This window comes from Python bivittatus, unplaced genomic scaffold, assembly GCF_059951505.1.
Source record: "Python bivittatus isolate LINGU-HERP-01145 unplaced genomic scaffold, Pbiv_v1 ctg000700_np1212, whole genome shotgun sequence".
Lineage (NCBI taxonomy): Eukaryota > Metazoa > Chordata > Lepidosauria > Squamata > Pythonidae > Python > Python bivittatus.
In genome coordinates this window covers 3,163,128-3,180,423 of record NW_028277098.1, presented here as the reverse complement: position 1 = coordinate 3,180,423, position 17,296 = coordinate 3,163,128, and the positions used below count along the sequence as shown (strand labels likewise).

General features: G+C 40.1%; 1 protein-coding gene across 1 annotated transcript in view; it reads right to left on the bottom strand.

Moving 5' to 3' along the window:
- DDR2 (discoidin domain receptor tyrosine kinase 2) overlaps positions 1 to 11,217 on the bottom strand; it is a 63,414-nt gene extending 52,197 nt beyond the window's left edge. The window contains exons 1-2 of the mRNA XM_007439317.3: positions 11,043 to 11,217; positions 5,366 to 5,478 (exon numbers count right to left, since the gene is read on the bottom strand). Coding sequence (XP_007439379.1) covers positions 5,366 to 5,453 — 88 coding nt within the window. The 5' untranslated portion in view covers positions 5,454 to 5,478; positions 11,043 to 11,217. The remainder of the gene's footprint in view (positions 1 to 5,365; positions 5,479 to 11,042) is intronic.
- Positions 11,218 to 17,296: the final 6,079 nt, after the last annotated feature.

The window sequence follows — 17,296 nt, the reverse complement described above, 5'->3', positions numbered from 1 at the left end:
CAAAATGAGGTCTCTTACTTTGGGAAAATTTAAGAGCATGGTCCAGTTTTACGTGAAATTTGGTATTCCCCAGTAAGCTTCACACAACACTTGGCTGCAGGATATAAATATGATCTAACAAACTTAATAAAAAGAGTCTGCCTGTGAATCTCAAAGAAGAAAAGCAATACATCAAGAATATCTTGATATCAAGATAAAGAAAAAAAAACAATCTGAATATAATGATTGCATGTATGACACTAATTTTAAAAGGTGATGAAACAATCCTTAATTACTTCAAAGAATTACAAATACCAGGGTTCCCCATGTATTTTTCAAGACGTGAACTCTCTTTTTATAAAATATTAGGAAAAATACTGTATGCATTCAAAGGCCTGAGGATATGTTGAAAACTATTTTAAAATTTGGTTCCTTTTTAAAATTCAAGAAGGTCTCCACTTATTACTGAGAAAATGTACAACAGCAACTAGAGGCCAGCTGTTCACTGATTCCTTTCTGTGAAAAAATTACCTTTGATCCAGTGCAAATGTGCTTTTCTTATTGAAGATGAAGACTTCAAAGGAAAATTGCAGCTGAAATAAACTAGGATTCCATTGGCCACATATAGCTAGGGTTGTGGTGCTGAAAGAATAGGCTGGTCAGAAATTTCATTTCATGACCCATTCATTTCATGACCCATTCAGAGCCAAATTAAGATCTTGCAAAAGAACTGGATCAGGGAAACCAGGAAGTCAGAGAATAACATTGCTTTTAGAGGCCAGTGAAGGCAAGGGACCTTTTACTCATCTATTACAGCTCCCTAGTACTCATCTGCATTGCCTGAGAAGTATTTTCTGAAGCTGGGGAAAATGAGGAGGAAAGAAGTGCAGAGGAGAGGCTTAGAGTGAGAATAAGGTAAACTTCTCAACCACTGTTTCTCCCCTCCAAACAACATCCTTGTGTTCCTTGATTTCTCAGTGGGTTTTGATACTGTCAATCACAGGATCCTTCTGGACTGACTGCAGGGGTTGAGAGCGGGGGGCGCTGTATTAGAATGGTTCTCTTTTCTCTGTGGCCAGTTCCAGGAGGGGAAAAATCACGTCCATACTCATTTGACACACTCATGCCCTAGTCGCCTCACGAATGGACTATTACATGAGAGTGCCCTTGAAGACCACTCGGAAGCTACAGCAATTCCAGAATGCAGCAGTGCAGGCAATGCAAACAGTGATGGGTGTATCATGATATACCTATGTGTCACTGCTGCTTCACGAGCCCCATTGGTCACCAGTTGGTGCAATTTGAGGTGGTTATCACCTATAAAGCCCTTCAACACCTGGTTATTTGAGGAACCACCTATCTCCAATAGTTTCTGCCCATCCAGTAAAACTGGGCAGAGTGGTGACACTCCAGATCCTCTCAATTAAACACTTAGGAATACTAAATATAGAACTATGAAAGCTAGATTGTACAGATTCAAGCAGACTAAGAGTATGGGCTGAGGGCCGCTCCACATAATAGCCTAGAAAAGTTTTATAGCTACAGGAAAATACCTGTTACTTTGTGGATGAAACAAACAGAAAGAGATCTGCTCAGCTCCTATTGGCTACCTTAGGCTGCAGTCACATCTCCTCCCTTTTGGTCCTTAGGGATTGCGCTCTGTGGTCATCTTGGCTTGGGTTATGGGACTGGACACCTGACTTCCATAGAGGTATCTGCCCATACAATGTCTGACCAGTGTTTCAGAAAGGGCAAGTGAGCGAGAATGCAGGATACAGTATATATCTATAGATATATACAGTACCTATCTCTCTCTCTCTCATCTATCTCTCATCTATCTCTCTATATCTACTGTAGGTTTAGCAATTTCCCTCTAGAGAAACACTTGACACTTCTCTTTTGTGTGCCATCCTCTGTCCCATACCATTCAGTCCAGATCATCCAGTGATGAGCACCAGTCTATCCCTCCCTACAGGCCACTGGTATACTAGAAGGCAGAGATGGCTGCTTTCCTACTGCAAACTGAAGCCTGTATTGGGAGCCCTAGTAAAAATTCAGCATGTAGGAGCAGCAGTAGAAGAAAGGATGTGCCTTGGAGCATATGCAGAGAGCTTTGCCTGGCTGCTATAGCATTCACAAGCATTGAACCATGGTTTGGGGAAGACTGCCCAGTGAAATGGGGAGGTTTGCTCTTTCATTGGATAGCTCTCCCTATACAATGTCCCACAGTATGGCAGAGGCTGCCAGATAAAACAGGTAAATCGCCCTACTTCATTGGGCAGCCCTTCCACCCCTGACCTATGATCTATGGGGTAAAGCCTCTATCTTACTTACATACAAAGTGGTATCACACTTTGACAGTGGGCTAACTCACAGGTCTAGTCATCTGTCAAAACTTGCCTCTTCCCACAACTCCAGCCACAATCACTGGGAGAGTGACTAGTAGCTGTTTTTTCCCCTGGCTGATGACACTTGGTAGGAAGAGAAAATAAAGCCAGGGGAATCTGCCACTCATTTTCCTTAATCTATCCTGCATTAAATCTGCAAGAACATCACCAATCACCAACCTTGTACTGAAACAGAATAGAGCCCAGGTATTAGGGCAGAGCCATTCAAGGCAGCCTAATTTTCTACTAACCCAAGAACTGGAAGAATGCGTGTTAATGCATCCATGGAGAGGTTGGGCATAAAATGAGGATTCACAATATAATAATCCAAAAGATTATTGTTTCTCAAAACTTACTTTTTGCTACACATATTCCCCTCACTTAACATCTTCCCTTGATTCTACCAATCATTTCATCATTTCATGTCATCTCACATCACCTCATCTCATCTTTGCTGCAACAGATAAGTCCATTATCTGCATTCCCACAATATCTGTAGGTTGAAGTCTTAACTTTACTATAAACAATATACTGTATTTTTCCGTTAATAAGACGCCCCCATGTACAAGATGACCCCCACTTTTCCAACCCAAAATTAAAAAATCAATATTTTAAAGATAGTGCAGAACACATTTTTATTTAGTAATTAGGTAACATTGACCTGATACACTCAGTGGGAGGAGGTCCAAACCATCTCTCTGCAGCTCTATTTCCATGCTCTTTTGCATAACTGATTACATTCAATCACCAGTGAAACTGCTGATAGCTTGTCTCTGCAAACAGACTTCCTCCAATTGGTTTGTTCAGCATCAGCTGACATCAGTTACATAAGGCTCGTGATTGGTGTCAGGTTCAGCCTGCACCGCACGCCTAGGAACTTGCCCAGCCGTATTTCACCGCTCGAGCGCCAGCGCAGAGAGAGGAAATGCGAAACCGCAAGCTAATGAATGGGCCCCCTGGCGCCACTTCACTAATCTGGAGCGGATGCGTTGTGTTAACGCCAGAGGGCCGCGGGCGCTATAGACAAAGGAGAGAGCTGCGGAATTGAGGAAGAGATCAGCGCGCGAGGGGATGCTCCCGGCTGTGCGCGCGACAGAAGCCCCAACGAAGGCAACGACCACGCCACAGGCAACAACAATCAAAGAAACAAGAGAACTGGGCTGAACCTGCCATTCCAGTAGAAGGGGGGGATTACAGGGGGCAATCTGCAATCTAATTTGTAATATGTAACCTAGCAACGGGGCCCGCGGGAGGATTGAGACAACCATAAAGGAGTAATGTAAATGTGCCAAGCCAGTCCTGGCTTTGCTTGTGACTGCTACCTTACGCATGAGTAAACCTCTTTTGTGAACCACACGTGTCACGGGAGTTTCTCTGTCAAACGGGGCAAACCTTACAATTGGAGGAAGTCTGTTTGCAGAGACAGTATGAGCAGTTTCACTCATGATTGGAGGCTTGTGATTGGAGGAAGCCTGTTTGCAGAGACAAGCTATTTCACTCATGATTGGAGGCTAGCAATAGGAGGAAGCCTGTTTGCAGAGACAAAGTATGGGCAGTTTTGCAACCATGCGGTTCTCTCCTCGGCTTGCTTCCTTGCATAAGACACCCTTCAATTTTAGGGTAAGGATTTTAGAAAAAAGTATTGTCTTATAGTCGGAAAAATATGGTACTTATTTTGGACTATAAGAAAGTATCTTAGAATGTTGTGAGTGAATGCTATCTGAACAATGTGATTCCAGATTTCAAATCTATGTCTCCACAAGGTTGGAGGAGACAAGTGATTTCTATCCATAATTGGTTGTCCCAGGTTCTAATGAAAATACTCAATGTGAGTTTTCTTTGGTTTTCTGCCTGTCAGCCATTAGCTTGACAATTACATGCTGTTCATATTCATTAGCACAGCCACAACCCCTTGAACCTAGTATCTCTATGGGAAGAAAAAATATGGTGCTTTACACCTTAATTTCCATGGACCTTTAGGTCATATAAGTTTACAGATGGTGATGAGGCAAAAGGGATAGAAATAGAAGACAGAAGTGAAATAGATCATAGATGAAAAATAAACTAATGATGCTATAAAAACCACTTGATTATAGCTCAGCAGAACAGTCAGAGATAAACAAGTTGGACAAGGCAATGTCTGGGGCAGAATCTGAAATCTGACTAGAGGTTAATCTCATCTGGAATTTTCACCTTTTAACAGTAATGTCTGTTGGTCTTGGAACAAAGAGAGGATGTACTTTGCAATGTATGCATTGCAGCAGGAATTCTATTTCATATATATTGGACATCTCAGAGAGTGTCTAATATGAATTGGTTGAAATTGCCTTGTAGTTGCTGGAGGTGGAATTCTGGAGGTGCAACATTAACTAACATGTCTTACTATTCCCCTATTTGGGGCTGAAATCATAGGATTCTTAAAATGATGTTAGAATGATCATTGCAGGTTAAGGATGCATATGTTCCTCTTGTCTATATCCCTAGTTTTGGGAATAAAAACATCAAGAATTTGGCAAAAAAAAATTATTTGAAGGCCCCCTGCTCCTCCTAACTGCATACTCGATCCTTCTTGTTGTTACCTCCCTTTTTGGTCCACTAAAGGTAGTATCTTTATAAGTATAGTGCATGGAAAAAAACCTAAATATTGAAATAATTCTTGAGATTTTATTTTTACTGATCAAAATTTCACTGCCTTAATGAAAATACTGATCACTTTCAAATATTTTGAATGGACTCCCTCTTTATGCCTTGAGCAATTGTCACCACCAAAAGGAGCTTATAAGCACATTCAACACATTTTCTGGCTGGTTAAACAACCTCTACCTAGGCCTTCTTTGTCATTTTATTACTATTTACTTCATAGAGAAACCCTCTTTTTTGCCCCTCTCCAAACACCCCTGGAAACAGCTACTCCACTTTAGAAAACTATGATGTACACAAGATCTCCCATTTTGTGGACTTCAGCTAACACTAGAAGCAGTAGCACTGTTCTCACATACCTGGGTTGACTTGAGTTTTCACAGTGATTGGAATATCTAGCAGCAGCAGGAGTAGCAAAGGTATCAGTCTCTGGGAAGAAATAAGCATCTTCAAATCTTCCCACAGCTCTTTACTAAAAAAAGAGATACAGAGTCCATAATTAATAAAACACTTCTTCTTGTGAATAATGCACAATGGCTTTGAAAGCAGGGACATGAGTTTCTTTTGATTTTAAAATGTTAATAAAACAAAAACTATCCAATAATTGGATACCTGTGAGAATCAGGGGCTGCCAGCAATTGTGGTAGCGGCAGCCAATCTGGATGGTTTAAAAAGAGAATTGTACAGTTTCATGGAGAATGAGCTATTAACAGCTACAATACTGATGACCATTTATGATCTCTTGAATGATAGGCAGAGTGTCTTAAATACTGGTTTCTGGGAAGCCACCGTGGAAGGAGCCTATCGCCCTGCAGTCCAGGCTTGTGAGCTTCCCAGATGCACCCAGTTGGCCACTCAGTGGCACAGAATGACAGACTGGATGGGTCTAGGGCCTGATTCAGCAAGCTTTTCTTGTACCCTTACACTCTTATATTATTAATAACAAACGGCATGGCAGATGAGGTTGGTGTGCTTTATGCACGCCATCCTCTCTCTCATGCTTTGCTGACCCATCAGATCACCCAATGATGAGCATCAGTCCACCCCACCCTGCAGGCCTCTGGTAAACTGGGTGGGTGGCATGGCAGCTGGCAAGAGCTGTTTCCTTACCGCAAGCCCAGCCTTGCATGTAGAACCCAGCCGAGGGCTCAACTTGCAGGAGAAGCGGTGGAAGGACAGGAATTCATTTCTTATATTGTTATAATTTTAATGAGCAATGGCGTGGTAGATCAGGCTGACAGAATCTGGGTGCTCACTTTTTCTACCTTTTTGGGTTCTTTTTACATTGTAAATCTCAATAATTTGGGTAGGGCACTATTTGTTTATCGAGTCCTTGCCCTAAAATCTTTGCCCCAAACATTAAACATTTCCCTTACCCAGGGAGCCTCTCTTGGATTGGCTGATTTAAGTAGGCCAATACTAAAGAGCCCCCCTTTTTAACCTTTTAAAATTGGCTGATTATAGGCCAGCCTCCAAAATATAATTCTGCAGAAATCATTAAGGAAGGAATGCTGTCACACACCATCTGCATACAGAATTCATTTTCTGTATCCATTTCAGTTGGCTGGAGATAAGTCAGATACATTATTTGCTTGCTTGCTTGCTTGCTTGTTTACTAGCTTTATATGCTGCTGTGAACCATTAAGTGACTTACAAAACCATCTGCAAATGGAGGATTAAAAACACTGCATCAGTGTAACAAAAAAAGTAAGAAAAATAATAAACAAATTACAATCACATTAAACTTCACACCAAAGAAATAATCAAGCCTATACTACAATGGGCTTCCTTTCCACAGCAATTATTTTTGTGTCCCTGGGGAGATAATTTACATATTGGAGGATAACAGGTTGGTCCTATTAGTTCTCTTGGAATTCTTTACATGACCACCCATCTCACACAAGTGACTCTGGGCAGTGTACAAGGATTAAAAACACACACACACACAAATCCCTCCATGACATACACTCCATAGCACCCACGGATAACCTGACTACATCACTCCAATATTGAAAGCAAGGGAACTCAGTTTAAGAAGTTGGTTTTAATCTTTAATGACTTTGTCTTTCCCAAACTGGGCACCCCCAGATGTGTCAACTTCTTTGGATGCAACCTATACAAGCCAGAGACAAATAGGACAGCAAATGTGGGGGGGGGGGGCCTTTTCAGAATTATTGTTTATTTTATTGTTTCACAATCTGCCTTTGCCGTAAATGATGGTAAATTGGTAAACAGAATTTTTCCAAGCAGTAAAACAGCTATGAATTATGCTTGTGAATACAGAAAATCTACTGAAAAGAGAGTTTAAGTACCATCTACGGTAATTATTACAAAGTTTTAATTACTTTAAAGTTTTGGAGCTTAAGAAGACACAGTTTTTACTGAGTACCAGATGACAGTGATGACAAATTATTTCCAGTACTTGCTTCCTCTGAAGATGTATAAAGTTTTTTTAGGACATTGTTCAATGGCCTTTGCAATGTTTTCAGCATCTGCATGGTTATGGACAAATCCATACTAACTGAAAAGTGGATTAGTCTTTAGCTATGCAGATGCTGAAAATATTGCAAAGGCTACTGAACAAAGCCTCTCTGATTCAGAACTCAGCTTTAAGCAGCCAGCTATATCTCACACATTACTTTGCTATGTTTCTTGATTTGGGTTCATGGGAAGACTTCTCTTACAATATCAAACACTCCAGATCTCACTTTAGGGCCTGAAAGACAGCATGCTGGCTTGGGAAGGGAGAGAGAAGCTAAAAAAAAAAAAAGTTTGTGCATGTTGTACATAATGCAGCACATTGAACAAGCCACGTCTCTGTTTTGGATCCTGCATAATGGCAGACATGATGTTGTGGGTACTCTCACCAAATGGCTGCTGAAGTGTTGGACTATTCACAAAAGGATTGTTGTGAGGCGACAGAAGCAGTTACAAAACACCAATTTACCCTTATATTACCTACCCCTCCTGTTGCTCCTCTTCCCACACAATGCTGAATAATACCCAGGTTATCTTTTTCCAACCGAGGGATGGGAGGATTGTGGCTTTCAAACAAAGCACTGGCTGTGGCTTCCTATTGTTTTTATTTTCCAAGAGGAAAACATTTTAGAGATTTAGTTTTACAACCTTCCAACTTCTATTGCTGGAAACCTTCCGATTATATATGAGGATTCTATTCTGCTTAATGTTATTTTATTTTAGAATTAAGTTGGTTACTGCATTTGGCAGGTATTATGCCATTTGCTTTTACTATCTCTGATTTAGTGTCTCCTTGTGTGGAGAAAGATTAGATTGGGTTGGATAATAAGAGAAAGAGAAATTAGATACTGCAGGCCTCTTCTGTTCTCTGACTGTCTTGCTCTCTTTCTCATTCTTAGCCTGAAGATTTTTTGTTGCCTTAACAGCTTATCTTTAGGTCCGGTAGTTCTGCTATTCAGTAACAGATGGGTCAAAAATAAAACTTCTCTCATCCATGATTTGATGGAGGATGAGCGCAGGGAAATTAGGAGGAGTTCCTACTTTGTGCTATTGACCAAGAAGCTCTTCTATATCAGTACTACTGCATCACCTCAGTGCTATTCCATTTGTAACTTTCCAGGTTTTCCCGCTATTTTTTCATTCTTTTTGTGTACCAAAAAATCATTTAGGAGGTCTTTTGACTGAAAATACTAGAAAGCCCATTAGTCTGGAAGTGACTGGGATCCTAAGGCAACTGAAACCCTGAGTCCTCAGCATAAGATTTATTTGCACAAATGTGCTGGGCAATACCACTTAGGGTGCTCACCAGTCCATCTCTCATTTTTAGAGTCTTTTACCTAAAAAATACATAAAGGGGATGCTAAAATGATGCAGAGCAGAGCATCTATCTCAACCACCTTTATTTCCAAAAATGCCTCTAGTTTTTCCATAGACTTCAGACACATCCTTGGACAAATAAATGGTAGGTAGTTGTATCCCAGCGCTTTGGGAAGAGAAGGCACCTGCTCAGGAAAAGAGGCAAAGGGAGGCTGGGGTGGCAAGAAGCATCCTGGAACGCAGAAGGGAACGACAGGAAGCACCCTGTGCCTTGTTGCCAGTGGGTGACAGGGCAGGCCCACTGAGGCACCCATGTTGTGAGACCGTCCAGAAATATTTTCAAAATATGAAATATGTCTTTGATTCAGGCCATGTCATTTATTAAGTGAAAGGACAGAATTCTTCTGCAAACCAAAGCAGTAACTAAGGGTCATTAAAAAGCATGCCCAGTATTATTCCTTTCTGAAAATTTCTTCCCTTTTCCCATTATTAAATATTCTGAACAAGAAATTTTAGGGAAAAATAATCTGGCTAATGAGCATCAGGGCTGTTTAGTTCTAAAACTTTAAAATATGGAGGATTTTTCCTGTTTTTCCTAAAAAAAGAACACAGCATTGACAAAATTCAATCTTTATTAAAAAACAACATTTGCATTTATGAAACAATATTACCCCATTTGGTGGAGTTTCTGGCTTTGAGATAGATTGCTAATAAGCTTTGAAAAAACAGACTCCTGGGAGTCATATATCATGTTAAAAATCGGGATCTCAGCAACAAACTGCACCATGTTAAGCAAATGTAACAGTAAACAGACCAATATCTAAATGCCTTAAAGGAAGAACACATGAACAGCCCATCTAGAACAGCACACTGTTTACTTCCAACAACATGCAGCCAGGGATTCCAGAGAAAACAATAAGGTCACAAGATAGCAGCTTTCCCCATTGATTATTACCGCTAAACAGACTTTAATTTGTCCTGAGTGATGCCTATCCATTAGAACAGCAGAAAAAAGTGTAAATAAGAATAAAATAAAAGTGTATATTGCCTTTGGCAGCTCCATTTTGTTTTGATGGACAGCGTCCTTGATTCAAATCTTTTAACTGAACCTTTTGAAAGCCACTGAAGCCACTGGTGATCACCACTTATTTTGAAATGAGTTCCATAACTTAACTGTGCCTAATTAAAAGTATTTTGTTTAATCTGATCTAATCTGTTGTATTGGGTTACTTACTATTACTAAAGAGAAAGGCAATTCTTTCTAACTACTTTCTCTACTTCTAGTACAATGTAATTTTGAAATATAAAGCTGTTATCTTATTTTTCATGCATTCAAAGACTTCTTCATTAGTTACCAATAGGAAGAATCAATTCGTCCCTAAATATACACTTGACAAGGAATCAGAATCAATAACAACTTTCATATATGTATTTCCAAAGACCAATTATTTACGCTTAAATTCAAGTTTTTAAAAATAATCATGCATCTAAAAAAAAAGTGTAACACCTCTTATGATATGAATATATATGTACTGCGTATCTTCCTTAAAATATGTTAAAATGCTGCTTCCCTTTTTGAAACGAGCAGAATTAACTCCCTCCCCCCTTCACCCGTTAGGTTTGCTCTCTCCACTGGGCCTGGAATTCCTGGAAGGAGGAAATAGGAGAGGTTCTGGGGCCTTTCTGAGGTTGGACCAGGTGGCTTTGCCAGGAAAAGATGCAGGCGCCACCAACAATAGGACAAACAATCTTGAAACACAGGGTTGTCACGAGGCACGCGCACACATCCAGTGAAAGAGGGGGGCTGGAAACGTCTCATAATTTCCCAAGAGAAACATCTTCATGCAAATGGAATCCTTGGCTATTGAATCAACAACCTGAAGATCAATTAGCCACAAAAACAAGAAATACCTGAGGTTTTTTTGTGGCTTCACAGCCTTCTCCTTGAAAATGCCTATCCATCAGTGGAATCTGTAATCAACCAGCCTGGCCTGCCAAGCAAACATTTTTTTTTTAAGAACCATAGTTATTTTATTATTATTTTTTTTATGGCAGGTATGCCCGGAAAATATATAATATTCCCTTTCACATAATCTCATTTTCTTCCCTTACACTTTCCAAGCCGGGCTAGGCTTTTGTTTGAGAAAAGGCTGAGATGTCCGTTTCCCTCCTTCCACTAGATAAACTGAGAGAGGAAAAGCTTGCATTATCTGTTTATAAAAAGCATCATAAAGTCCATACCTGGGTGTTAAGATGACCTTTTGACAGAGAAAGGCAGGAAGTTTCCAGAAATTTAATCCACAGCATTAAGGGAAAGTAGACAGATCTTGCTTTCTCGCTCTAAATGGAGAAGCCGGGCTGGAAAGAAACTTCTGCAGGCTGATGCAAGATGCCTTTGCGAGCAATTTAGCATTCTGAGGATTCCTGGGACCAGGCCAGAAATCCCACAATCCAACATATTTCACATTTGGTTTCAATTAGGGAAGGAAAAAGGAGAAAGAAAATCGCCAATTGAAACTCAGTTCTCTTTGGAGGCTCTTTTCCCTCACTCAAGGGAGCTTAAGCTAAACTATAATTTACAACAAAGCTCATTCATCTCTCCCCGAGGGGGAAGAGTTATAGTGAACAGGCTCCAAGGATCTGTGTTTGCTTTTCAAACATGAAAAATATGTCCCTTGTTTTTATTTTTCTTTTGATTTAGATAAACAGTAAAAACAAAAGAAATTCTGTTCAGTGTTGGAGAAGAGCTCAGGGGAAAAGATTTAAATTATGGCCTTTAGTTTTAAGAAACACAAATACTGGCAATATCAGGCTGGATTAATTCTTCCCTTTGGTTTAGAGGCAGAAAAAAGACATTAGCCCATTTGCCGTAAGATTAGAGATGTCAACGATGAGTAGCCTTTCCCCTCCTTTACTTCATAAAACAGAACAGAAAACAATAGAAAAGGAAATAAAAAGGAAAAAAGCAAAATAACAACAAAAGGATATGTGAGAGTTTCTTATACATCTATATATGTATTAAAGTTTTAGACACTCTTGCAATAAAGGATGATCATATTTCATAGCAATTGTTCATGCACAATCTATGTCTATAAGCAACTCATTCATAAATTGCAAGTAACATCTGGTCTTCAACTACCAAGTAATTGGGGCCATAAATTTATTTTTCCAATGTTGAAGAACACATCTGTTAGCAGAAATAGGGGTAAAGAATCCTTTTTTATTAAGATGAATAGCTTAATCTTAATACAGCTACATCAAACCAGGTAACAAATGGAAAGTTTCTATTCAGAAATCTTATTTGGCCTTTAAGTGCCAACTTAAGCTAAACCTATTCTATTCTATTCTATTCTATTCTATTCTATTCTATTCTATTCTATTCTATTCTATTCTATTCTTAAATTTTGAACATTAAAATGTACTTCATAATTAGGTGGTTGAGAACATTTAGAGGTGATGGCCTCTGTTAATTGTTGGGACAGTGATAGGAATCAAGTATGAAACTGCAAATGTCATTAAATGTAAAGATTTTTTTTTAAATCACCGAAATTCATTACATGCTGACCACTAAAGCATTACATTTGGTTTGGAGCATTTGCTAAAGAAGGGCCAAGTAAAACAGCTCTTATGCAGGCAAAATACCATTTGCCCTGGAAATCTTGCTACTCCTGCAGGAGAGGGCGAGTGAAGATCAATTTGGGTGAAGAGGTCACCCAAGGACTAGATGATATATCCCAGGAAGACCTGTGACTCTAATGCTCTAGTGACTCATGGCATAGGGTAGTGCTGTGCAAGATTAGAAATTCTAAATTATCAGACACAAAATTGTGTTAAGTTCTAGCTATTAATTATTGAGAAACAGCACTTCATGCAGTGAATATTTTTTAGATTTTAGATTTTTTTTAATTCCACCTTATTTTTATAAATAACTCAAGGCGGTGAAAATATCTAATACTCCTTCCTCCTCCTATTTTCCCCACAACAACCCTGTGAGGTGAGTTGGGCTAAGAGAGAGTGACTGGCCCAGTCACCCAGCCGGCCTTCATGCCTAAGACGGGACTAGAACTCACACCCTCCTGGTTTCTAGCCTAGTGCCTTAGGCACTAGACCAAACTGGCTATTGTAATATATCACTGAATATTTGGCTAATATTGAGTTTCTGCCTTTGCAGAGATACTTTTTAGGCATCAACCTCAGTTGAACAAATGTGGGTGACAATCAGGGAGAAAGCCTTTTTACATTCATTGAAACCGGGGGATTTACTATTTAATGTTGATAGGATTGTATCTAACATACAGTGGGGCAAAAAAGTATTTAGTCAGCCACCAATTGTGCAAGTTCTCCCACTTAAAAAGATGAGAGAGGCCTGTAATTTTCATCATAGGTATACCTCAACTATGAGAGACAAAATGGGGAAAAAAATCCAGAAAATCACATTGTCTGATTTTTAAAGAATTTATTTGCAAATCATGGTGGAAAATAAGTATTTGGTCAATATCAAAAGTTCATCTCAATACTTTGTTATATATCCTTTGTTGGCAATGACAGAGGTCAAACGTTTTCTGTAAGTCTTCACAAGGTTTTCACACACTGTTGCTGGTATTTTGGCCCATTCCTCCATGCAGATCTCCTCTAGAGCAGTGATGTTTTGGGGCTGTCGCTGGGCAACACAGACTTTCAACTCCCTCCAAAGGTTTTGCATGGGGTTGAGATCTGGAGACTGGCTAGGCCACTCCAGGACCTTGAAATGCTTCTTACGAAGCTACTCCATTGCCCGGGCAGTGTGTTTGGGATCATTGTCATGCTGAAAGACCCAGCCACGTTTCATCTTCAATGCCCTTGCTGATGGAAGGAGGTGTTCACTCAAAATCTCACGATACACGGCCCCATTCATTCTTTCCTTTACACGGATCAGTCATCCTGGTCCCTTTGCAGAAAAACAGCCCCAAAGCATGTTTCTGTCGGGCAGAGTGATAATCACAAACACTCCTGTTTGTGCAGAGCGCAGCAAAACCTCCAGGAAAATATTAGCCATGAAAGCAAACACAATGCAATGTCCATTTCTTGTTTCTCAAAGAAATCCAGTCAGAAAATATATACTAACTGGTGTTTATTGATAAAAATGCAAAAATCCATAAAATGCAAATATCATACAAAATATAAAGAAAAACACATGTAATGTAGCATCCAAGACTTATTAGCAACACAAGCTTAACAAAATCTCTAGCTACAAACTCTTAGAGAAGAGGTACACTACTTGGTAATTTGTTACAACTACATAGCCCATAAAACCTACATAGTGGCTAATACTAAAATAACTAACAACTACTCAGAGAGGCTGAACATTTTCCTCTCCTTATATTATAGCTCTATGCCACCCCCACTGGATAACTAGCATACACACGCCAATAGGTGGCAGTAAATAGCACAATACACAACACACAATAACAGGTGTTTTTCACATGATCTCTGTAGCCAAAATATTATTTGTTATTGTTGTAAAGATAACGGGATGAATCCTTTCCCATGAGAATGAAAATCCTGACAGTTTCCACCCCCATGCTTCACAGTAGGTATGGTGTTCTTTGGATGCAACTCAGCATTCTCTCTCTCCTCCAAACACAACGAGTTGAGTTTAGACCAAAACGTTCTACTTTGGTTTCATCTGACCATATGACATTCTCCCAATCCTCTTCTGGATCATCCAAATGCTCTCTAGCAAACTTCAGACAGGCCCGGACATGTACTGGCTTAAGCAGGGGGACACGTCTGGCACTGCAGGATTTGAGTCCCTGGCGGCGTAGTGTGTTACTGATGGTAGCCTTGTTACTTTGGTCCCAGCTCTCTGCAGGTCATTCACTAGGTCCCCCCATGTGGTTCTGGGATTTTTGCTCACCATTCTTGTGATCATTTTGACCCCACAGGGTGAGATCTTGCGTGGAGCCCCAGATCGAGGGAGATTATCCATGGTCTTGTATGTCTTCCATTTTCTAATTATTGCTCCCACAGTTGATTTCTTCACACCAAGCTGCTTGCCTATTGCAGATTCAGTCTTCCCAGCCTGGTGCAGGTCTACAATTTTGTTTCTGGTGTCCTTCAACAGCTCTTTGGTCTTGGCCATAGTGGACTTTGGAGTGTGACTGTTTGAGGTTGTGGACAGGTGTCTTTTATATTGATAACAAGGTCAAACAGGTGCCATTACTACAGGTAACGAGTGGAGGACAGAGGAGCCTCTTAAAGAAGTAGTTACAGGTCTGTGAGAGCCAGACATCTTGCTTGTTTGTAGGTGACCAAATACTTATTTTCCACCATGATTTGCAAATAAATTCTTAAAAATCAGACAATGTGATTTTCTGGATTTTTTCCCCCATTTTGTCTCTCATAGTTGAGGTATACCTATGATGAAAATTACAGGCCTCTCTCATCTTTTTAAGTGGGAGAACTTGCACAATTGGTGGCTGACTAAATACTTTTTTGCCCCACTGTATTTTCAACCGCACTGGATTGATAAGGTAGCAGTATATTTAATCTTTGCTCCAATTCTCACATTCACTTTGAAGGGATGAAATTACAAGGTCATTTTATCTTAGCTATTTCATGTGAAGAACATTTTGTAGAATGTGCACCCATCCTTGGGCAGAGCAGGAATTTAGACAGCCAAATAAAGATGTAAAGATCAGTTGCTTTGACATAGCATGTAACTATTGTCACACAGAGTAGAGAGCCAAATTCATAAGAAACATTCTCTGTGCATCACCAGGAATGAGGGAATGAATTAATGAATATAAAAATCAACTGTGACTTTAACAAAGGGCTGTTATCAGAACTATTTCACAAATGCATGCTCATTGCAGGATTTCTGTAGCACTGCTAACCTGGCCTACCATAATTATGTGGACTTTAGTGGTGTGTGTTAACATGCTGAGGGATCTAATTTGAAAGAGGAAGGTTGTTAAAAGAACAGATATACCCAAAGCAGTAGCAGTGTACTTATAGGAAGAAAGTTGGAGTACTGTTAAATAAATCCCTCTGACCTGCTCCGTAGGCCATCTAAAGCAGCTCTTCTCAAGGTCACTTCCTCAGATCACTTCCATTGTGCTCAAGATACTTTATAGAGTTAACCTCATAACCAAAATAAGGTGAAAAGCCTACTGTCAAATGTTGTAAATGTACTTACAAAACAGGGAGTCCCCAGTTTAAGAACGACTTCTGTTCCCAAGATCTGTCCTTAAGTCGAATTTGTATGTAAGCTGGAACAGTACTGTATTATTGTATAATACTCTGTAAGTAGTATTGTGTAATGAACTCGAACCATTTTGTATTTAACTCAAATCATTATGTATTTAACTCGAATTTAGCTACAATAGGCGCCGTTCTTAACTATGGGTTGTCCTTAAACCAGGCATTCTTAACCTGGGGACTACCTGTACTTGCCTCCAGCCTTGATTTGTTACCCTTTTATCTTCCTTTCTCACACTGCTCTTTTCTTTATATTTTTAGGGAAATCCCTCCATTTGTCCTCCTGCTCATTTTGCTTTCCGAAGGCTCCTATCTAGCCTGCTGCTCTGTAGAAATTGTGTGGCTCACCATATCAGGAAATTGGGGCCTGCCTCATTTGACTGTCACCAAGAGGCTTTATTGCCACTTCCAGTAAATCCTTCAGCTTAGTCATTTCCGAACTGCTCAGGTATCCACCACATTGCTTGTTCCGTGGAGAAATCTGTGTCCAAACTTTTATTTGTACAGCTATGGAACATCTGTGCTACAAAGGATTCTTTTGCCATGCTCTAGAATGGATCTTCACCTATATTTTCACTTTAAAAATATCCACCGCTATGCATGTAGGTTCTAATAAAAGGAAGCAACCACTGTTGCACTCTGCAAAGCAAGAATACGTGCTGATCTGCACCCAGGTCCTCATTTAGGCCGGAATGAGGCGAGCAGCGTTATTCCCAGCACCCTGCTTCCCATGCAAAACTCTTTTGCACACTGTAATATGCTCTAGCACAGCCCTGAGTCATAACACCTGTTGCCTCAAACAGCGTCTCAGGTGTTAGGTTACCTACATCCTTTACCTTTACATTCTCTCATTCTATTTTATTTGAGTACCACGACTGGTATTTTTAGTTCTGTCATCAACAATGTACATTTATGCACACGTGTGTCTCTTTTGAATATATCAGATTCCTCCAGGGCTGCTGCTTTGCTGGGACTAAAGAAGAAATCCATGACAGGGTTCCTTTGCATTTCTTGCAAATGGCAGTGAGAATGTACAAATGTCTTTCATGTGGGGAGGAATGGGCTTCTTGTGCTCTGCCAGCAAGAGTTGTGCCTGCAATCCCATCAGCTGACTTGGAGGAGGGCTGACACCATGGAGGAAGTTTCTGAGGGCCAGATATGGCCTCAGATAGAAAATCTCTGCTGTAATCCAAGGATCCATCTGGGGCTGAATAAGCTACATTTTCTTTCATTCTCATTTGCTAACTTTCAGCCTA